The sequence below is a fragment of the Physella acuta genome, unplaced genomic scaffold (genome assembly GCF_028476545.2).
Source record: "Physella acuta isolate Inbredline_101_S28 unplaced genomic scaffold, ASM2847654v3 ptg000105l, whole genome shotgun sequence".
Lineage (NCBI taxonomy): Eukaryota > Metazoa > Mollusca > Gastropoda > Physidae > Physella > Physella acuta.
The window spans coordinates 1,260,759-1,280,200 of record NW_026731625.1 but is presented as its reverse complement, the minus strand read 5'-3'; the positions used below and the strand labels follow the sequence as shown (position 1 = coordinate 1,280,200).

General features: G+C 45.2%; 1 protein-coding gene across 6 annotated transcripts in view; it reads left to right on the top strand.

The window, feature by feature from the left end:
• Positions 1-19,442, top strand: part of LOC131932568 (RNA-binding motif, single-stranded-interacting protein 3) — a 136,872-nt gene that overhangs the window by 43,982 nt on the left and 73,448 nt on the right. The window contains exon 1 of one of the 6 annotated variants that reach the window (XM_059289531.1): positions 2,225-3,045. The exons of the other annotated variants lie outside the window; for them this stretch is intronic. Coding sequence (XP_059145514.1) covers positions 2,896-3,045 — 150 coding nt within the window. The 5' untranslated portion in view covers positions 2,225-2,895. Of the gene's footprint in view, positions 1-2,224; positions 3,046-19,442 lie in introns of those variants that run through there. 6 annotated transcript variants of the gene reach the window in all.

Below are 19,442 nucleotides of genomic sequence, written 5' to 3'. Positions count from 1 at the left end.
CTCCTATCTGTAGGGGGGGGGGGGGGCGTGTCTTCGAGGGTCGGGGAGATGTGTCTTCGAGGGTGGGGGAGGGTGGTGTTCTCAAGTGGTCTCACGTCAAGAAGTATCAAGCCGTGTCCTCTGTGGGTGGGGGGGGGGGGTCTAACATCAAGCCGTGTCCCTTTATGGGGGGGGGGGGGTCTCACATCAAGCCGCTCTGAGATCGATGCCGAACGGCCATTGTTTTCTTTGCTCGCTAAGGCGTCAAGTGTTCGGCGTTCAGGTGATATTGCTGGCTCAGATCTGCCGGTCTGGGAGGGGCTTACGGGGAGGGGAGTCGTGGGCCTATTAGTGCCTCTCTAATCGGCTCTGGTGTGCCCCCCCCCCCACGACACAAGTTATATGTCAAGCTATCGGCTCTGGTGTGCCCCCCACCCCACGACACAAGTTATATGTCAAGCTATCGGCTCTGGTGTGCCCCCCCCCCCACGACACAAGTTATATGTCAAGCTATCGGCTCTGGTGTGCCCCCCCCCCCCACGACACAAGTTATATGTCAAGCTATCGGCTCTGGTGTGCCCCCCCCCCCCCCACGACACAAGTTATATGTCAAGCTACAGTCCCCAGTACTGGTGTGCCCCCCCCCACGACACAAGTTATATGTCAAGCTACAGTCCCCAGTACTGGTGTGCCCCCCCCCCCCCCACGACACAAGTTATATGTCAAGCTACAGTCCCCAGTACTGGTGTGTGCCCCCCCCCCCCACGACACAAGTTATATGTCAAGCTACAGTCCCCAGTACTGGTGTGCCCCCCCCCCCCCCCACGACACAAGTTATATGTCAAGCTACAGTCCCCAGTACTGGTGTGCCCCCCCCCCCCACGACACAAGTTATATGTCAAGCTACAGTCCCCAGTACTGGTGTGCCCCCCCCCCACGACACAAGTTATATGTCAAGCTACAGTCCCCAGTACTGGTGTGCCCCCCCCCCCCCACGACACAAGTTATATGTCAAGCTACAGTCCCCAGTACTGGTGTGCCCCCCCCCCCCCCACGACACAAGTTATATGTCAAGCTACAGTCCCCAGTACTGGTGTGCCCCCCCCCCCACGACACAAGTTATATGTCAAGCTACAGTCCCCAGTACTGGTGTGCCCCCCCCCCACGACACAAGTTATATGTCAAGCTACAGTCCCCAGTACTGGTGTGCCCCCCCCCCCCCCCCACGACACAAGTTATATGTCAAGCTACAGTCCCCAGTACTGGTGTGCCCCCCCCCCACGACACAAGTTATATGTCAAGCTACAGTCCCCAGTACTGGTGTGCCCCCCCCCCACGACACAAGTTATATGTCAAGCTACAGTCCCCAGTACTGGTGTGCCCCCCCCCCCCCCCACGACACAAGTTATATGTCAAGCTACAGTCCCCTGTCTTTCTAGAGCGGGCTTGTTCGTGAACAAATAGACTTGGTTTCAGTTCATTCAATCCGGCCCAACGGCCGTGAACGGGCTCTGTTACAGGTAGGTGGAGGAGCCAGGTAACCCGATCCACGGGGCGGTGTTACCTTAAGAAACACCCAGCTATGGCCGGCATAACACTCTGACAGCTGGATGGCTTGTTAAAGCAAATCAAATGGTCAGTAGCCTTACAGCCAGATGACCTCTAGTCGTGTTGCCAAATGACCATTTAACCACAGGCTAATTACCTTTACTCGTATAGCCAATGTCCACTAAACTTAACAGCCAAAATGGCCACTAGCCTACAACTAAGTAAATGACCACTAGCCTACAACTAAGTAAATGACCACTAGCCTACAACTAAGTAAATGACCACTAGCCTACAACTAAGTAAATGACCACTAGCCTACAACTAAGTAAATGACCACTAGCCTACAACTAAATAAATGACCACTAGCCTACAACTAAATAAATGACCACTAGCCTACAGCCAAATGACCACTACAGCCAAATGACCTATGGTGATAGAGTGACCAATTGTAACTACATGGACGGGTCACTGAACCGTGTCGATGCGCTATCCCATTCCAAATGAAATAAATTTTTAATCAGCGATTATACCCCCTCCCCCTACTTCTCCTCCCCCCTCCCCCAACCATAGCGGCGATGACAATACGGCGATGAACGGCCAGTGTCAAGTGTCCGCCACACGCTCCCCTCTCACCGCTCGGCCCGCGACTGTCCCGACTCGCTAGTCGCTACTAAACATCACGTGCTTTAACCTTAATCAAAACAAAAGGGGGGAAAGTGCTAAAATATAACGGCGACAAACTTAGTCGACACCGAGTTAAGGCTCTTTGCTCTAACATTCCTAGCTCAAGGCCTTGATTACCATATTATTTTTTTCTTCATTGTTTCGTGTCGGTTCACATTGTTACTGCTATAAACAATCGGTGCTCATATCGCGTTCATACCACAGTCAACAGCAGTTTAAAACGGATGTTTTTCGGTAAACAGTGCTATTTCATCGTGTGATGACTGTCTTTGAATACTTTATTAAATATCCGTGATTTGTTTTGGAAGGACCAACAAACCGGGTAGGTGACTGTTTTTTTTACCTGTGTTTACAAGCAGACGACGGAATCTGTTTTCGGGCGTGTTCTATTGTCACGGCGTGCTGGCGGTCGTGTCGCGGCCTACATAGATAAGACGTGGAGCGTTTCCTGGTCTGCGGCGCGGTAGATACAAACGTTGGCGTGTGCGGGCTCGGATTGTTCTTCCTCGTGTGCTGCGACACAGGTGTCGTTACGCTGAGCTAACGGATGTGTTTTCACAACATTGGGACGTCGTGACGGTTGGTTAAACAATTTTTACTTCCTGAGCAAGTGGAGCGGACACTAGCCGAGACCTCAGCCCTCGCCGAGACCTCAGCCCTCCAGCCGTCCTCCCATCTTTTCTGATGCTCGCGGACAGCCAAGGTCGCACGTTCCGGATCGTTGCCCGTCCTGCCCCAGGCGTCAAGCGTTTGGGCGTGTCACCATCTGGTCTCTCCGTCATCCTCTCTCCGGTCAAGCGTGACATCGAACTGGATCCCAGCACCACCATCCAGGTAGGCAACATCAGCCACATAAACCACGACAACATCAGCGACATAAACCACGACAACATCAGCCACATAAACCACGGCAACATCAGCCACATAAACCACGACAACACAACATAAACACCACAATCTATAAATAGACTCCCACGTGATCCTGTTGTTGTTCAGTCCATTCACCCAGTCCGATTAATTTGATTTTAATTAGAATTACAATTTATTAAAAAAAACAAGTATTGATCCACTTAAACAGAATAGGTTTAACCTTTAGTGTGTACAACCACACCTTTAGTGTGTACAACCACACCTTTAGTGTGTACAACCACACCATTCATGTGTACAACCACACCATTCATGTGTACAACCACACCTTTAGTGTGTACAACCACACCATTCATGTGTACAACCACACCTTTAGTGTGTACAACCACACCATTAGTGTGTACAACCACACCATTCATGTGTACAACCACACCTTTAGTGTGTACAACCACACCTTTAGTGTGTACAACCACACCTTTAGTGTGTACAACCACACCTTTAGTGTGTACAACCACACCATTCATGTGTACAACCACACCTTTAGTGTGTACAACCACACCTTTAGTGTGTACAACCACACCATTCATGTGTACAACCACACCATTCATGTGTACAACCACACCTTTAGTGTGTACAACCACACCTTTAGTGTGTACAACCACACCTTTAGTGTGTACAACCACACCATTCATGTGTACAACCACACCATTCATGTGTACAACCACACCTTTAGTGTGTACAACCACACCTTTAGTGTGTACAACCACACCTTTAGTGTGTACAACCACACCTTTAGTGTGTACAACCACACCTTTAGTGTGTACAACCACACCTTTAGTGTGTACAACCACACCTTTAGTGTGTACAACCACACCTTTAGTGTGTACAACCACACCTTTAGTGTGTACAACCACACCTTTAGTGTGTACAACCACACCTTTAGTGTGTACAACCACACCATTAGTGTGTACAACCACACCATTAGTGTGTACAACCACACCTTTAGTGTGTACAACCACACCATTCATGTGTACAACCACACCATTCATGTGTACAACCACACCTTTAGTGTGTACAACCACACCTTTAGTGTGTACAACCACACCTTTAGTGTGTACAACCACACCTTTAGTGTGTACAACCACACCTTTAGTGTGTACAACCACACCTTTAGTGTGTACAACCACACCATTCATGTGTACAACCACACCATTAGTGTGTACAACCACACCATTAGTGTGTACAACCACACCATTAGTGTGTACAACCACACCATTAGTGTGTACAACCACACCTTTAGTGTGTACAACCACACCATTAGTGTGTACAACCACACCATTAGTGTGTACAACCACACCTTTAGTGTGTACAACCACACCTTTAGTGTGTACAACCACACCTTTAGTGTGTACAACCACACCTTTAGTGTGTACAACCACACCTTTAGTGTGTACAACCACACCTTTAGTGTGTACAACCACACCATTCATGTGTACAACCACACCTTTAGTGTGTACAACCACACCTTTAGTGTGTACAACCACACCATTCATGTGTACAACCACACCATTCATGTGTACAACCACACCTTTAGTGTGTACAACCACACCTTTAGTGTGTACAACCACACCTTTAGTGTGTACAACCACACCTTTAGTGTGTACAATCACACCTTTAGTGTGTACAACCACACCATTCATGTGTACAACCACACCATTCATGTGTACAACCACACCTTTAGTGTGTACAACCACACCATTCATGTGTACAACCACACCATTCATGTGTACAACCACACCATTAGTGTGTACAACCACACCTTTAGTGTGTACAACCACACCTTTAGTGTGTACAACCACACCTTTAGTGTGTACAACCACACCTTTAGTGTGTACAACCACACCTTTAGTGTGTACAATCACACCTTTAGTGTGTACAACCACACCTTTAGTGTGTACAACCACACCATTCATGTGTACAACCACACCTTTAGTGTGTACAACCACACTTTTAGTGTGTACAACCACACCTTTAGTGTGTACAACCACACCTTTAGTGTGTACAACCACACCTTTAGTGTGTACAATCACACCTTTAGTGTGTACAACCACACCATTCATGTGTACAACCACACCATTCATGTGTACAACCACACCTTTAGTGTGTACAACCACACCTTTAGTGTGTACAACCACACCTTTAGTGTGTACAACCACACCATTCATGTGTACAACCACACCTTTAGTGTGTACAACCACACTTTTAGTGTGTACAACCACACCTTTAGTGTGTACAACCACACCTTTAGTGTGTACAACCACACCTTTAGTGTGTACAATCACACCTTTAGTGTGTACAACCACACCTTTAGTGTGTACAACCACACCATTCATGTGTACAACCACACCATTCATGTGTACAACCACACCTTTAGTGTGTACAACCACACCTTTAGTGTGTACAATCACACCTTTAGTGTGTACAACCACACCTTTAGTGTGTACAACCACACCTTTAGTGTGTACAACCACACCATTCATGTGTACAACCACACCATTCATGTGTACAACCACACCTTTAGTGTGTACAACCACACCTTTAGTGTGTACAACCACACCTTTAGTGTGTACAACCACACCATTCATGTGTACAACCACACCTTTAGTGTGTACAACCACACCATTCATGTGTACAACCACACCTTTAGTGTGTACAACCACACCATTCATGTGTACAACCACACCTTTAGTGTGTACAACCACACCTTTAGTGTGTACAACCACACCATTAGTGTGTACAACCACACCTTTAGTGTGTACAACCACACCTTTAGTGTGTACAACCACACCTTTAGTGTGTACAACCACACCATTCATGTGTACAACCACACCTTTAGTGTGTACAACCACACCTTTAGTGTGTACAACCACACCTTTAGTGTGTACAACCACACCATTAGTGTGTACAACCACACCTTTAGTGTGTACAACCACACCATTCATGTGTACAACCACACCATTCATGTGTACAACCACACCTTTAGTGTGTACAACCACACCTTTAGTGTGTACAACCACACCATTCATGTGTACAACCACACCTTTAGTGTGTACAACCACACCATTAGTGTGTACAACCACACCTTTAGTGTGTACAACCACACCTTTAGTGTGTACAACCACACCTTTAGTGTGTACAACCACACCTTTAGTGTGTACAACCACACCTTTAGTGTGTACAACCACACCATTCATGTGTACAACCACACCATTTGTGTGTACAACCACACCTTTAGTGTGTACAACCACACCATTCATGTGTACAACCACACCTTTTGTGTGTACAACCACACCTTTAGTGTGTACAACCACACCTTTAGTGTGTACAACCACACCATTTGTGTGTACAACCACACCTTTAGTGTGTACAACCACACCATTCATGTGTACAACCACACCTTTAGTGTGTACAACCACACCTTTAGTGTGTACAACCACACCTTTAGTGTGTACAACCACACCATTCATGTGTACAACCACACCATTTGTGTGTACAACCACACCTTTAGTGTGTACAACCACACCATTCATGTGTACAACCACACCTTTAGTGTGTACAACCACACCTTTAGTGTGTACAACCACACCTTTAGTGTGTACAACCACACCTTTTGTGTGTACAACCACACCTTTAGTGTGTACAACCACACCATTCATGTGTACAACCACACCATTCATGTGTACAACCACACCTTTAGTGTGTACAACCACACCATTCATGTGTACAACCACACCTTTAGTGTGTACAACCACACCTTTAGTGTGTACAACCACACCTTTAGTGTGTACAACCACACCTTTAGTGTGTACAACCACACCTTTAGTGTGTACAACCACACCTTTAGTGTGTACAACCACACCTTTAGTGTGTACAACCACACCATTAGTGTGTACAACCACACCATTAGTGTGTACAACCACACCATTAGTGTGTACAACCACACCATTAGTGTGTACAACCACACCATTAGTGTGTACAACCACACCATTAGTGTGTACAACCACACCTTTAGTGTGTACAACCACACCTTTAGTGTGTACAACCACACTATTCATGTGTACAACCACACCTTTAGTGTGTACAACCACACCTTTAGTGTGTACAACCACACCTTTAGTGTGTACAACCACACCATTAGTGTGTGCATCCACACTTTTAGTGTGTGCAAGTTTGTGTTTTTAGTTACTGTAACAATTCTTATACATTTTAATGTTACTTAATTATAATCCCCATGTATTTATAATTAACTGAAAATTGAGCACTCCCATCTGTGTACTCACCTAATGTACTCACCATGTGTATGTCTTTGTTTAGTCGACACTCCGCTAGTTACATATACTTTATACTCTGATCATTATACGGTATAAGCGATTTAAAATTTGAGAAGCTCTGTCTTTCTGTATAAACTCACCACTATGTTCCCATACACCTCTGCCCATAATACCAGATACAAAATATAGTTACTACAATATAAATACCCATAACATTAGATCCAACATACAGTTCCTACAACACCTGCCCATAAAACCTCACGTTTGTGTTACAAAAAATAGCTACTACATCTATATTTTAACTGGAATAGACGTATAGTTTACGTTTGTCAAATAATTCCTTCTTTATGTAACCTACCAATAATCTTGTCTTTATGCATGAAACTTCGTTGATATTTAGAAAACATTTTAAATGTTTATTGAATGTCTTAACACACACAATCTTTGATACATGTCAAAGTTTGACAAACACAATCTTTGATACATGTCAAAGTTTGACAAACACAATCTTTGATACATGTCAACGTTTGACAAACACAATCTTTGATACACGTGAAAGTTTGATAAACACAATCTTTGATACATATCAGAGTTTGACAAACACAATCTTTGATAGGCCTACATGTCAAAGTTTGATAAACACAATCTTTGATACACGTGAAAGTTTGTTTACACCATAGAAAAAAAAACATCTAAAGTAGTTGTATGCACGCTAAAGCCCCCTGATTGTTCGCCCTCGGCGGTCGGTTGTCCTCCCCTGCTAAGCTTACCTACACTTGTTCAGCAAAATCTGCGACAATAGCGGCCATGAAAAATTGGTTAGAGAAATCTTTTAATGATAGGGATTATTGCCGTAATCCAACGTACGCCGTTCGTGCAATAATTACAATGTTCACTAAACTCCTCATTCTCCCCACCTCCTTAACGATTCGATTGTCCATATAGACGTTTAGAGATTGAATCAGGTAAAATTTGGAACGATTCGATTGTCCATATAGACGTTTAGTTAATGATTGATTCAGGTAAAATTTTGAGCGATTATTATTCTAGCTTAGATGTTGTTGATGGTTATTTCGATGAAAAAGTTGTTGCTACTATCCATTGTGTCCGTCCATCTTGTTTTTCCCCAGTGCGATGTTTGAACAAGAAAATAATTTGTCATAAGGCCCTGAAGTATTCGATCTCCCCTCCCTCCCTCACCAACCGATCCTTACCGTCCTGTCTCCTAGTTGCATTTATCAACGCTATCGATTACACGCGATTTCCATGGTAACCCCAAAATTCCGAGAACAACGGCCGCCAATTGTTTTCCTATAAGACGGTCCACTGGCCTTAACTGGCACATCGATGACAGTGATTGTCCACTCATTAACTGGCACATCGATGACATTGGTTGTCCACTCATTAACTGGCACATCGATGACATTGGTTGTCCACTCATTAACTGGCACATCGATGACATTGGTTGTCCACTCATTAATGTGATTGCTCGTTTATTTTGTCAGTCAAACTGGACGCAAAAAGATCTTTGAATATGATTTGTTTGCCTGTCTGATCTTTGAATATTATTTGTTTGTCTGTTTTTTTTATAGCTATTGATTTTTATTGACACAATAAAATTAAAATTTCCAGTTTTTTATTGAAATAAAACGATTGGGTTCTTTTGAAGCGGCATTAGAAATTTAATTAGGGTTGGTGTAAGGGTGGGGTTGGTGTATGGGTGGGGTTGGTGTATGGGTGGGGTTGGTGTAATTGTGGGGTTGGTGTATGGGTGGGGTTGGTGTATGGGTGGGGTTGGTGTAAGGGTGGGGTTGGTGTATGGGTGGGGTTGGTGTATGGGTGGGGTTGGTGTAAGGGTGGGGTGGTGTAAGGGTGGGGTTGGTGTAAGGGTGGCCCAGGAGATATTTGTGGCCCAGATGTTAAGTTATTATTTAACCAGCGGCGACCCCTGAGAGGCCCACGAGATAATTATACACCAGCCTCTCATTAAAGCCGTTCACCTACCCTACAGCACACGCCAGCAACATCCCCAGGTAGTCGGGCCATTGATTGGGGCCAGCAGTTTTAAACTACTACCTTAAAGCCCACCTGTAATCAAATTAAACCGGATCGAAAAAGTTTTTTTTAGCAGTCGATAGCTCTAGCCAGGCGTGCTGTATACACTGATGCAGCATTGAAAACAGATGTTTTCACAAGGCGATTTGAGAAACAAATGAGCTGGAACATTCTTGTGGCGTACACTACACATGTTATGTACACTGGAAGTAGCTGTATTTGGTACACAAGGTACACACACCTGTATTTGGTACACATGGTACACACACCTGTATTTGATTCACAAGGTACACTTACCTGTATTTTTGACAAGCTCATGTACTCACCTAAAACACTGTCACACATCGTCATGTTTTCCGTTCTACCTAAGGGCTCTCATCTACCCATCCCCCCCCCCCCCCGCACATCTGGATCGCTTGAAAGAAAGAATTTTAATTTATTTGCTTCTGTTTAAACCGTTTCTGATAGATCAATGATAGTTTAATACAAGCTTGCTGGACAGGGTGGGGTGGGGTGAATCGAAAGATTCAAGGGAGATCAGCGGTCGATCTGAATTTACAATGTAGAACAGGGAGTGGCGAGTTATCTTACTTTAGAGATGATGTGTTGTGGTAGAGATGATGTGTTGTGGTAGAGATGATGTGCTGTGGTACTTTAGAGATGATGTGTTGTGGTAGAGATGATGTGTTGTGGTAGAGATGATGTGCTGTGGTACTTTAGAGATGATGTGTTGTGGTAGAGATGATGTGTTGTGGTAGAGATGATGTGTTGTGGTAGAGATGATGTGCTGTGGTACTTTAGAGATGATGTGTTGTGGTAGAGATGATGTGTTGTGGTACTTTAGAGATGATGTGTTGTGGTAGAGATGATGTGTTGTGGTACCTTAGAGATGTTGTGTTGTGGTAGAGATGATGTGTTGTGGTACTTAAGAGATGATGTGTTGTGGTACTTTAGAGATGATGTGTTGTGGTAGAGATGATGTGTTGTGGTACTTTAGAGATGATGTGTTGTGGTACTTTAGAGATGATGTGTTGTAGTAGAGAGGATGTGTTGTGGTACTTTAGAGATGATGTGTTGTGGTACTTTAGAGATGATGTGTTGTGGTACTTTAGAGATGATGTGTTGTGGTAGAGATGATGTGTTGTGGTAGAGATGATGTGTTGTGGTAGAGATGATGTGCTGTGGTACTTTAGAGATGATGTGTTGTGGTAGAGATGATGTGTTGTGGTACTTTAGAGATGATGTGTTGTGGTACTTTAGAGATGATGTGTTGTGGTAGAGATGATGTGTTGTGGTACTTTAGAGATGATGTGTTGTGGTGCTTTAGAGATGATGTGTTGTGGTACTTTAGAGATGATGTGTTGTGGTACTTTAGAGATGATGTGTTGTGGTAGAGATGATGTGTTGTGAAGGACGTTACCAAATAGCTACGATGAAACAAAACAATAGATGACCACAGCAAATGACAACCGCTAATGTAAACCTCGACCAAGGCAAAATTCCAAACTGTGACGTAACGATTTATTCCAGAGTCAAGGTCAAGTAGACGCCCTTGAACCTCCGCCTACATCATCTCTTCTTCTCTAGCTCTTGAGACTGACATGGAGCACTCCCCTCCCCACCCCCCCCCCCCACCCTCCGACTCAAACAGAATTACTTTAATTATCCCTTCTAGCTGAACCAGACGGCCAAAGCGGTTACTTGATGGATATACTCATCTACACACGTCCATCTACACACGTCCATCTACACACGTCCATCTACACACGTCACTGGTCCATCTACACACGTCACTGGTCCATCTACACACGTCCATCTACACACGTCACTGGTCCATCTACACACGTCCATCTACACACGTCCATCTACACACGTCACTGGTCCATCTACACACGTCCATCTACACACGTCCATCTACACACGTCCATCTACACACGTCGATGGTCCATCTACACACGTCACTGGTCCATCTACACACGTCACTGGTCCATCTACACACGTCACTGGTCCATCTACACACGTCACTGGTCCATCTACACACGTCACTGGTCCATCTACACACGTCACTGGTCCATCTACACACGTCACTGGTCCATCTACACACGTCACTGGTCCATCTACACACGTCCATCTACACACGTCCATCTACACACGTCACTGGTCCATCTACACACGTCCATCTACACACGTCACTGGTCCATCTACACACGTCACTGGTCCATCTACACACGTCCATCTACACACGTCCATCTACACACGTCACTGGTCCATCTACACACGTCCATCTACACACGTCCATCTACACACGTCACTGGTCCATCTACACACGTCCATCTACACACGTCACTGGTCCATCTACACACGTCACTGGTCCATCTACACACGTCCATCTACACACGTCACTGGTCCATCTACACACGTCACTGGTCCATCTACACACGTCACTGGTCCATCTACACACGTCCATCTACACACGTCCATCTACACACGTCACTGGTCCATCTACACACGTCACTGGTCCATCTACACACGTCACTGGTCCATCTACACACGTCCATCTACACACGTCACTGGTCCATCTACACACGTCCATCTACACACGTCACTGGTCCATCTACACACGTCACTGGTCCATCTACACACGTCACTGGTCCATCTACACACGTCACTGGTCTATCTACACACGTCACTGGTCTATCTACACACGTCACTGGTCCATCTACACACGTCACTGGTCCATCTACACACGTCCATCTACACACGTCACTGGTCCATCTACACACGTCCATCTACACACATCACTGGTCCATCTACACACGTCCATCTACACACGTCCATCTACACACGTCGATGGTCCATCTACACACGTCACTGGTCCATCTACACACGTCACTGGTCCATCTACACACGTCACTGGTCCATCTACACACGTCACTGGTCCATCTACACACGTCCATCTACACACGTCACTGGTCCATCTACACACGTCACTGGTCCATCTACACACGTCACTGGTCCATCTACACACGTCACTGGTCCATCTACACACGTCCATCTACACACGTCCATCTACACACGTCACTGGTCCATCTACACACGTCCATCTACACACGTCCATCTACACACGTCACTGGTCCATCTACACACGTCCATCTACACACGTCCATCTACACACGTCACTGGTCCATCTACACACGTCACTGGTCCATTTACACACGTCCATCTACACACGTCACTGGTCCATCTACACACGTCACTGGTCCATCTACACACGTCACTGGTCCATCTACACACGTCCATCTACACACGTCCATCTACACACGTCACTGGTCCATCTACACACGTCCATCTACACACGTCACTGGTCCATCTACACACGTCACTGGTCCATCTACACACGTCACTGGTCCATCTACACACGTCACTGGTCCATCTACACACGTCACTGGTCCATCTACACACGTCACTGGTCCATCTACACACGTCACTGGTCCATCTACACACGTCACTGGTCCATCTACACACGTCACTGGTCCATCTACACACGTCACTGGTCCATCTACACACGTCCATCTACACACGTCCATCTACACACGTCCATCTACACACGTCACTGGTCCATCTACACACGTCCATCTACACACGTCACTGGTCCATCTACACACGTCACATGTCCATCTACACACGTCCATCTACACACGTCACTGGTCCATCTACACACGTCACTGGTCCATCTACACACGTCCATCTACACACGTCACTGGTCCATCTACACACGTCACTGGCCCATCTACACACGTCACTGGTCCATCTACACACGTCCATCTACACACGTCACTGGTCCATCTACACACGTCCATCTACACACGTCCATCTACACACGTCCATCTACACATGTCACTGGTCCATCTACACACGTCCATCTACACACGTCACTGGTCCATCTACACACGTCCATCTACACACGTCACTGGTCCATTTACACACGTCCATCTACACACGTCACTGGTCTATCTACACACGTCACTGGTCCATCTACACACGTCACTGGTCCATCTACACACGTCCATCTACACACGTCACTGGTTCATCTACACACGTCCATCTACACACGTCACTGGTCCATCTACACACATCACTGGTCCATCTACACACGTCCATCTACACACGTCCATCTACACACGTCACTGGTCCATCTACACACGTCCATCTACACACGTCCATCTACACACGTCACTGGTCCATCTACACACGTCACTGGTCTATCTACACACGTCACTGGTCCATCTACACACGTCACTGGTCCATCTACACACGTCCATCTACACACGTCACTGGTCCATCTACACACGTCACTGGTCCATCTACACACGTCCATCTACACACGTCCATCTACACACGTCACTGGTCCATCTACACACGTCACTGGTCCATCTACACACGTCACTGGTCCATCTACACACGTCACTGGTCCATCTACACACGTCCATCTACACACGTCCATCTACACACGTCACTGGTCCATCTACACACGTCACTGGTCCATCTACACACGTCACTGGTCCATCTACACACGTCACTGGTCCATCTACACACGTCCATCTACACACGTCCATCTACACACGTCACTGGTCCATCTACACACGTCCATCTACACACGTCACTGGTCCATCTACACACGTCCATCTACACACGTCACTGGTCCATCTACACACGTCACTGGTCCATCTACACACGTCCATCTACACACGTCACTGGTCCATCTACACACGTCCATCTACACACGTCACTGGTCCATCTACACACGTCCATCTATACACGTCACTGGTCCATCTACACACGTCACTGGTCCATCTACACACGTCCATCTACACACGTCCATCTACACACGTCACTGGTCCATCTACACACGTCACTGGTCCATCTACACACGTCCATCTACACACGTCACTGGTCCATCTACACACATCACTGGTCCATCTACACACGTCCATCTACACACGTCCATCTACACACGTCACTGGTCCATCTACACACGTCCATCTACACACGTCCATCTACACACGTCCATCTACACACGTCACTGGTCCATCTACACACGTCCATCTACACACGTCACTGGTCTATCTACACACGTCACTGGTCCATCTACACACGTCCATCTACACACGTCACTGGTCCATCTACACACGTCACTGGTCCATCTACACACGTCACTGGTCCATCTACACACGTCACTGGTCCATCTACACACGTCCATCTACACACGTCACTGGTCCATCTACACACGTCCATCTACACACGTCACTGGTCCATCTACACACGTCACTGGTCCATCTACACACGTCACTGGTCCATCTACACACGTCCATCTACACACGTCCATCTACACACGTCACTGGTCCATCTACACACGTCCATCTACACACGTCCATCTACACACGTCCATCTACACACGTCACTGGTCCATCTACACACGTCCATCTACACACGTCACTGGTCTATCTACACACGTCACTGGTCCATCTACACACGTCCATCTACACACGTCACTGGTCCATCTACACACGTCACTGGTCCATCTACACACGTCACTGGTCCATCTACACACGTCACTGGTCCATCTACACACGTCCATCTACACACGTCACTGGTCCATCTACACACGTCCATCTACACACGTCACTGGTCCATCTACACACGTCACTGGTCCATCTACACACGTCACTGGTCCATCTACACACGTCCATCTACATACGTCAATGGTCCATCTACACACGTCCATCTACACACGTCACTGGTCCATCTACACACGTCACTGGTCCATCTACACACGTCACTGGTCCATCTACACACGTCCATCTACACACGTCACTGGTCCATCTACACACGTCCATCTACACACGTCACTGGTCCTTCTTCTTCTTCTTCGTTCTTAATTTTTGAATATGGTGGAGGAATTAGACAAGTCCAACTTCATGGACAAACCGGACTGTGGTTTCCAGTTTGTCAGGTGTCCCATATAATTTTTCCCTGAGTGGGGTGGGCTGGGGCCAGTGTCTGTCTCTTGCCTGGCTATACAGAGTACAATCCTGGAGTACGTGCTCCGTGTTTTCCGGGGCCTTGCCACAAGGGCACATTTCGCTACACCCAACCTTCAGTTTTTTGTGCATGTGTTGATTTAGTCTGTTGTGGCCTGTTCTAAGTCGAAAGATTATGTATTGTTGTTTTCGTGTTAAATTGTAATAGCCGTCGTCTTTAATGTAGTGAGGGTGTGTGACAGACCACATTTGCGTTTGTTTGTGTTTAATTATTCTTTTTATTTCTTTTGGGTGTAGCGAAATTTCCGGTTGTGGTTTCTTTCCCCCAATTTTTGCCAGCTGGTCTGCGATCTCGTTACCCTGGATCTGGCAGTGGCCCGGGATCCACTGCACTGGTCCATCTACACACGTCACTGGTCCATCTACACACGTCACTGGTCCATCTACACACGTCACTGGTCCATCTACACACGTCACTGGTCCATCTACACACGTCACTGGTCCATCTACACACGTCCATCTACACACGTCACTGGTCCATCTACACACGTCACTGGTCCATCTACACACGTCACTGGTCCATCTACACACGTCCATCTACACACGTCACTGGTCCATCTACACACGTCACTGGTCCATCTACACACGTCCATCTACACACGTCCATCTACACACGTCCATCTACACACGTCACTGGTCCATCTACACACGTCACTGGTCCATCTACACACGTCCATCTACACACGTCCATCTACACACGTCACTGGTCCATCTACACACGTCCATCTACACACGTCACTGGTCCATCTACACACGTCACTGGTCCATCTACACACGTCCATCTACACACGTCCATCTACACACGTCCATCTACACACGTCACTGGTCCATCTACACACGTCACTGGTCCATCTACACACGTCCATCTACACACGTCCATCTACACACGTCCATCTACACACGTCACTGGTCCATCTACACACGTCCATCTACACACGTCACTGGTCCATCTACACACGTCCATCTACACACGTCACTGGTCCATCTACACACGTCACTGGTCCATCTACACACGTCACTGGTCCATCTACACACGTCCATCTACACACGTCCATCTACACACGTCACTGGTCCATCTACACACGTCACTGGTCCATCTACACACGTCACTGGTCCATCTACACACGTCACTGGTCCATCTACACACGTCACTGGTCCATCTACACACGTCCATCTACACACGTCACTGGTCCATCTACACACGTCCATCTACACACGTCCATCTACACACGTCACTGGTCTATCTACACACGTCCATCTACACACGTCACTGGTCCATCTACACACGTCACTGGTCCATCTACACACGTCACTGGTCCATCTACACACGTCACTGGTCCATCTACACACGTCCATCTACACACGTCACTGGTCCATCTACACACGTCACTGGTCCATCTACACACGTCACTGGTCCATCTACACACGTCACTGGTCCATCTACACACGTCCATCTACACACGTCACTGGTCCATCTACACACGTCACTGGTCCATCTACACACGTCACTGGTCCATCTACACACGTCCATCTACGCACGTCCATCTACATACGAATATTTGAGACTTTGTGTAAGACTTGAGAGATTGGAGACCGCTTCGAATATTTGAGACTTTGAATACCACGCTTGAGTTAATACAGGTATCCAATGATTGATTGGGGTGGGGATAGAAGACATCGATGACCGTCTCACCTTTAAAAAATGTTAATTTACATCAGGAGTAATTATTGCAACAATCTATTTGATTGATTTGTTAAAAAAAGAAAACGAGTTTAGAATTAGTTCTGTAGTAAATCATTATGAGGGTGGGAGGGGATGGGGTGGTGGAGGAGGAGGGAAGGTCCTTATAGCGTGTGGGGGACAGGGGTGGGGGTGGAAAGATGACATTTAGGCTGACCTGGACTGTTAAACATTGGCCATTTTAACTCATTTGCAACGGGTTTATCACCTCTGTAGCAGCAGTGGCCGCAAAAATCCTCGACACGCATCGTTCTTGTTACACCAAAACCGTTACTTGAGTACCACATTGATTACTTGAGTAACTTTATAAAGCACATTGATTACTTGAGAAACTTTATAAAGCACATTGCTTACTTGAGTAACTTTATAAAGCACATTGATTACTTGAGTAACTTTATAAAGCACATTGTTTACTTGAGTAACTTTATAAAGCACATTGATTACTTGAGTAACTTTATAAAGCACATTGATTACTTGAGTAACTTTATAAAGCACATTTATTACTTAAGTAACTTTATAAATCACATTGATTACTTGAGTAACTTTATAAAGCACATTGATTACTTGAGTAACTTTATAAAGCACATTGATTACTTGAGTAAGTTTATAAAGCACACTGTTACTTGAGTAACTTTATAAAGCACATTAATTACTTGAGTAACTTTATAAAGCACATTGATTACTTGAGTAACTTTATAAAGCACATTGCTTACTTGAGTAACTTTATAAAGCACATTGATTACTTGAGTAACTTTATAAAGCACATTGCTTACTTGAGTAACTTTATAAAGCACATTTATTACTTGAGTAACTTTATAAAGCACATTGATTACTTGAGTAACTTTATAAAGCACATTGATTACTTGAGTAACTTTAAAAAGCACATTGATTACTTGAGTAACTTTAAAAAGCACATTGATTACTTGAGTAACTTTATAAAGCACATTGATTACTTGAGTAACTTTATAAAGCACATTGATTACTTGAGTAACTTTATAAAGCACATTGATTACTTGAGTAACTATATAAAGCACATTGATTTCGCGACTCTAACCTGCAGTGCCAACTTGGGCATTTTAAAACCACCTACCAAAAATCACCTACCAAAAACCACCTACCAAAAACCACCTACCAAAAACCACCTACCACAGTGCTACCAAGAACCACCTACCAAAAACCACCTACCAAAAACCACCTACCACAGTGCTACCAAGAACCACCTCCAACATCTGAACCTTGCCTGATGCTGCCAGTGCTCTGGCCCCGCCCCATGTAAATCATGCGAGATCTGATGTAAGCCTCTAATTTGCAGTACCCTAGCACGCATCCTGCAGTACCCTAGCACGCATCTTCTAATAAGCATCCCCCCCCCCCCACGTTGAACGAAAAAAAAGTCACAGGGAAAAAAAAAACACAGAAAAAAGTCAGTTTTTGCTAGGAAAAAAAAGTCAAAGAAAAAAGTCACAATGGAAAAATTATATCGGAAAAAAGTTACAGAAATAAAGTTACAGTAAAAAAGTCACAAAAATCTTTTTAGAAATATTTTGATTTATTTGTTAAGAATTGTAAAATTGTATATGTTTATTGTTGTGGGTTGTATTTTTAGATAGCTTATATTATTTATAGACGTCAAAAGCAATACAGTTTATAACAATTGCAAATAAAAATAATCTAAGATAATTTACACAACAATCTCAACTTTTGTTACGTATTTAGAAAAGTTAATTATAAAAGACATTTAGGCACATCATTGTGTTTTGCATATGTTTTGCCGTGGGCTATTCTCTGGTCGGCCTCTCCTCAGTAGGCATTGTCCGAACATATTTGTTTTGTTGACGTTATGCGTCAATGACAGCCTTTGAACCTTGTCGGCTTTCTGTTTTGATCCTAAGTTTTGTTATGTAATGAGCGTGATAAATGTGGGCAGTAAAGGTGGTTAAACTAAGCATAACTATTGTTGCGAGCGATGAGTTGAGGGTAGCTAATCAGATGTTGGTATTAAAAAAAAACTCGATGAAAACTGTGGACTTTGAAGCATTCTATTGAATGCTATTAATATTATGTTTAACATAATTGCAATCTACATACTAAATATTTTTAGATGAATTATAAAAATTACTATGCGTATACAACCTA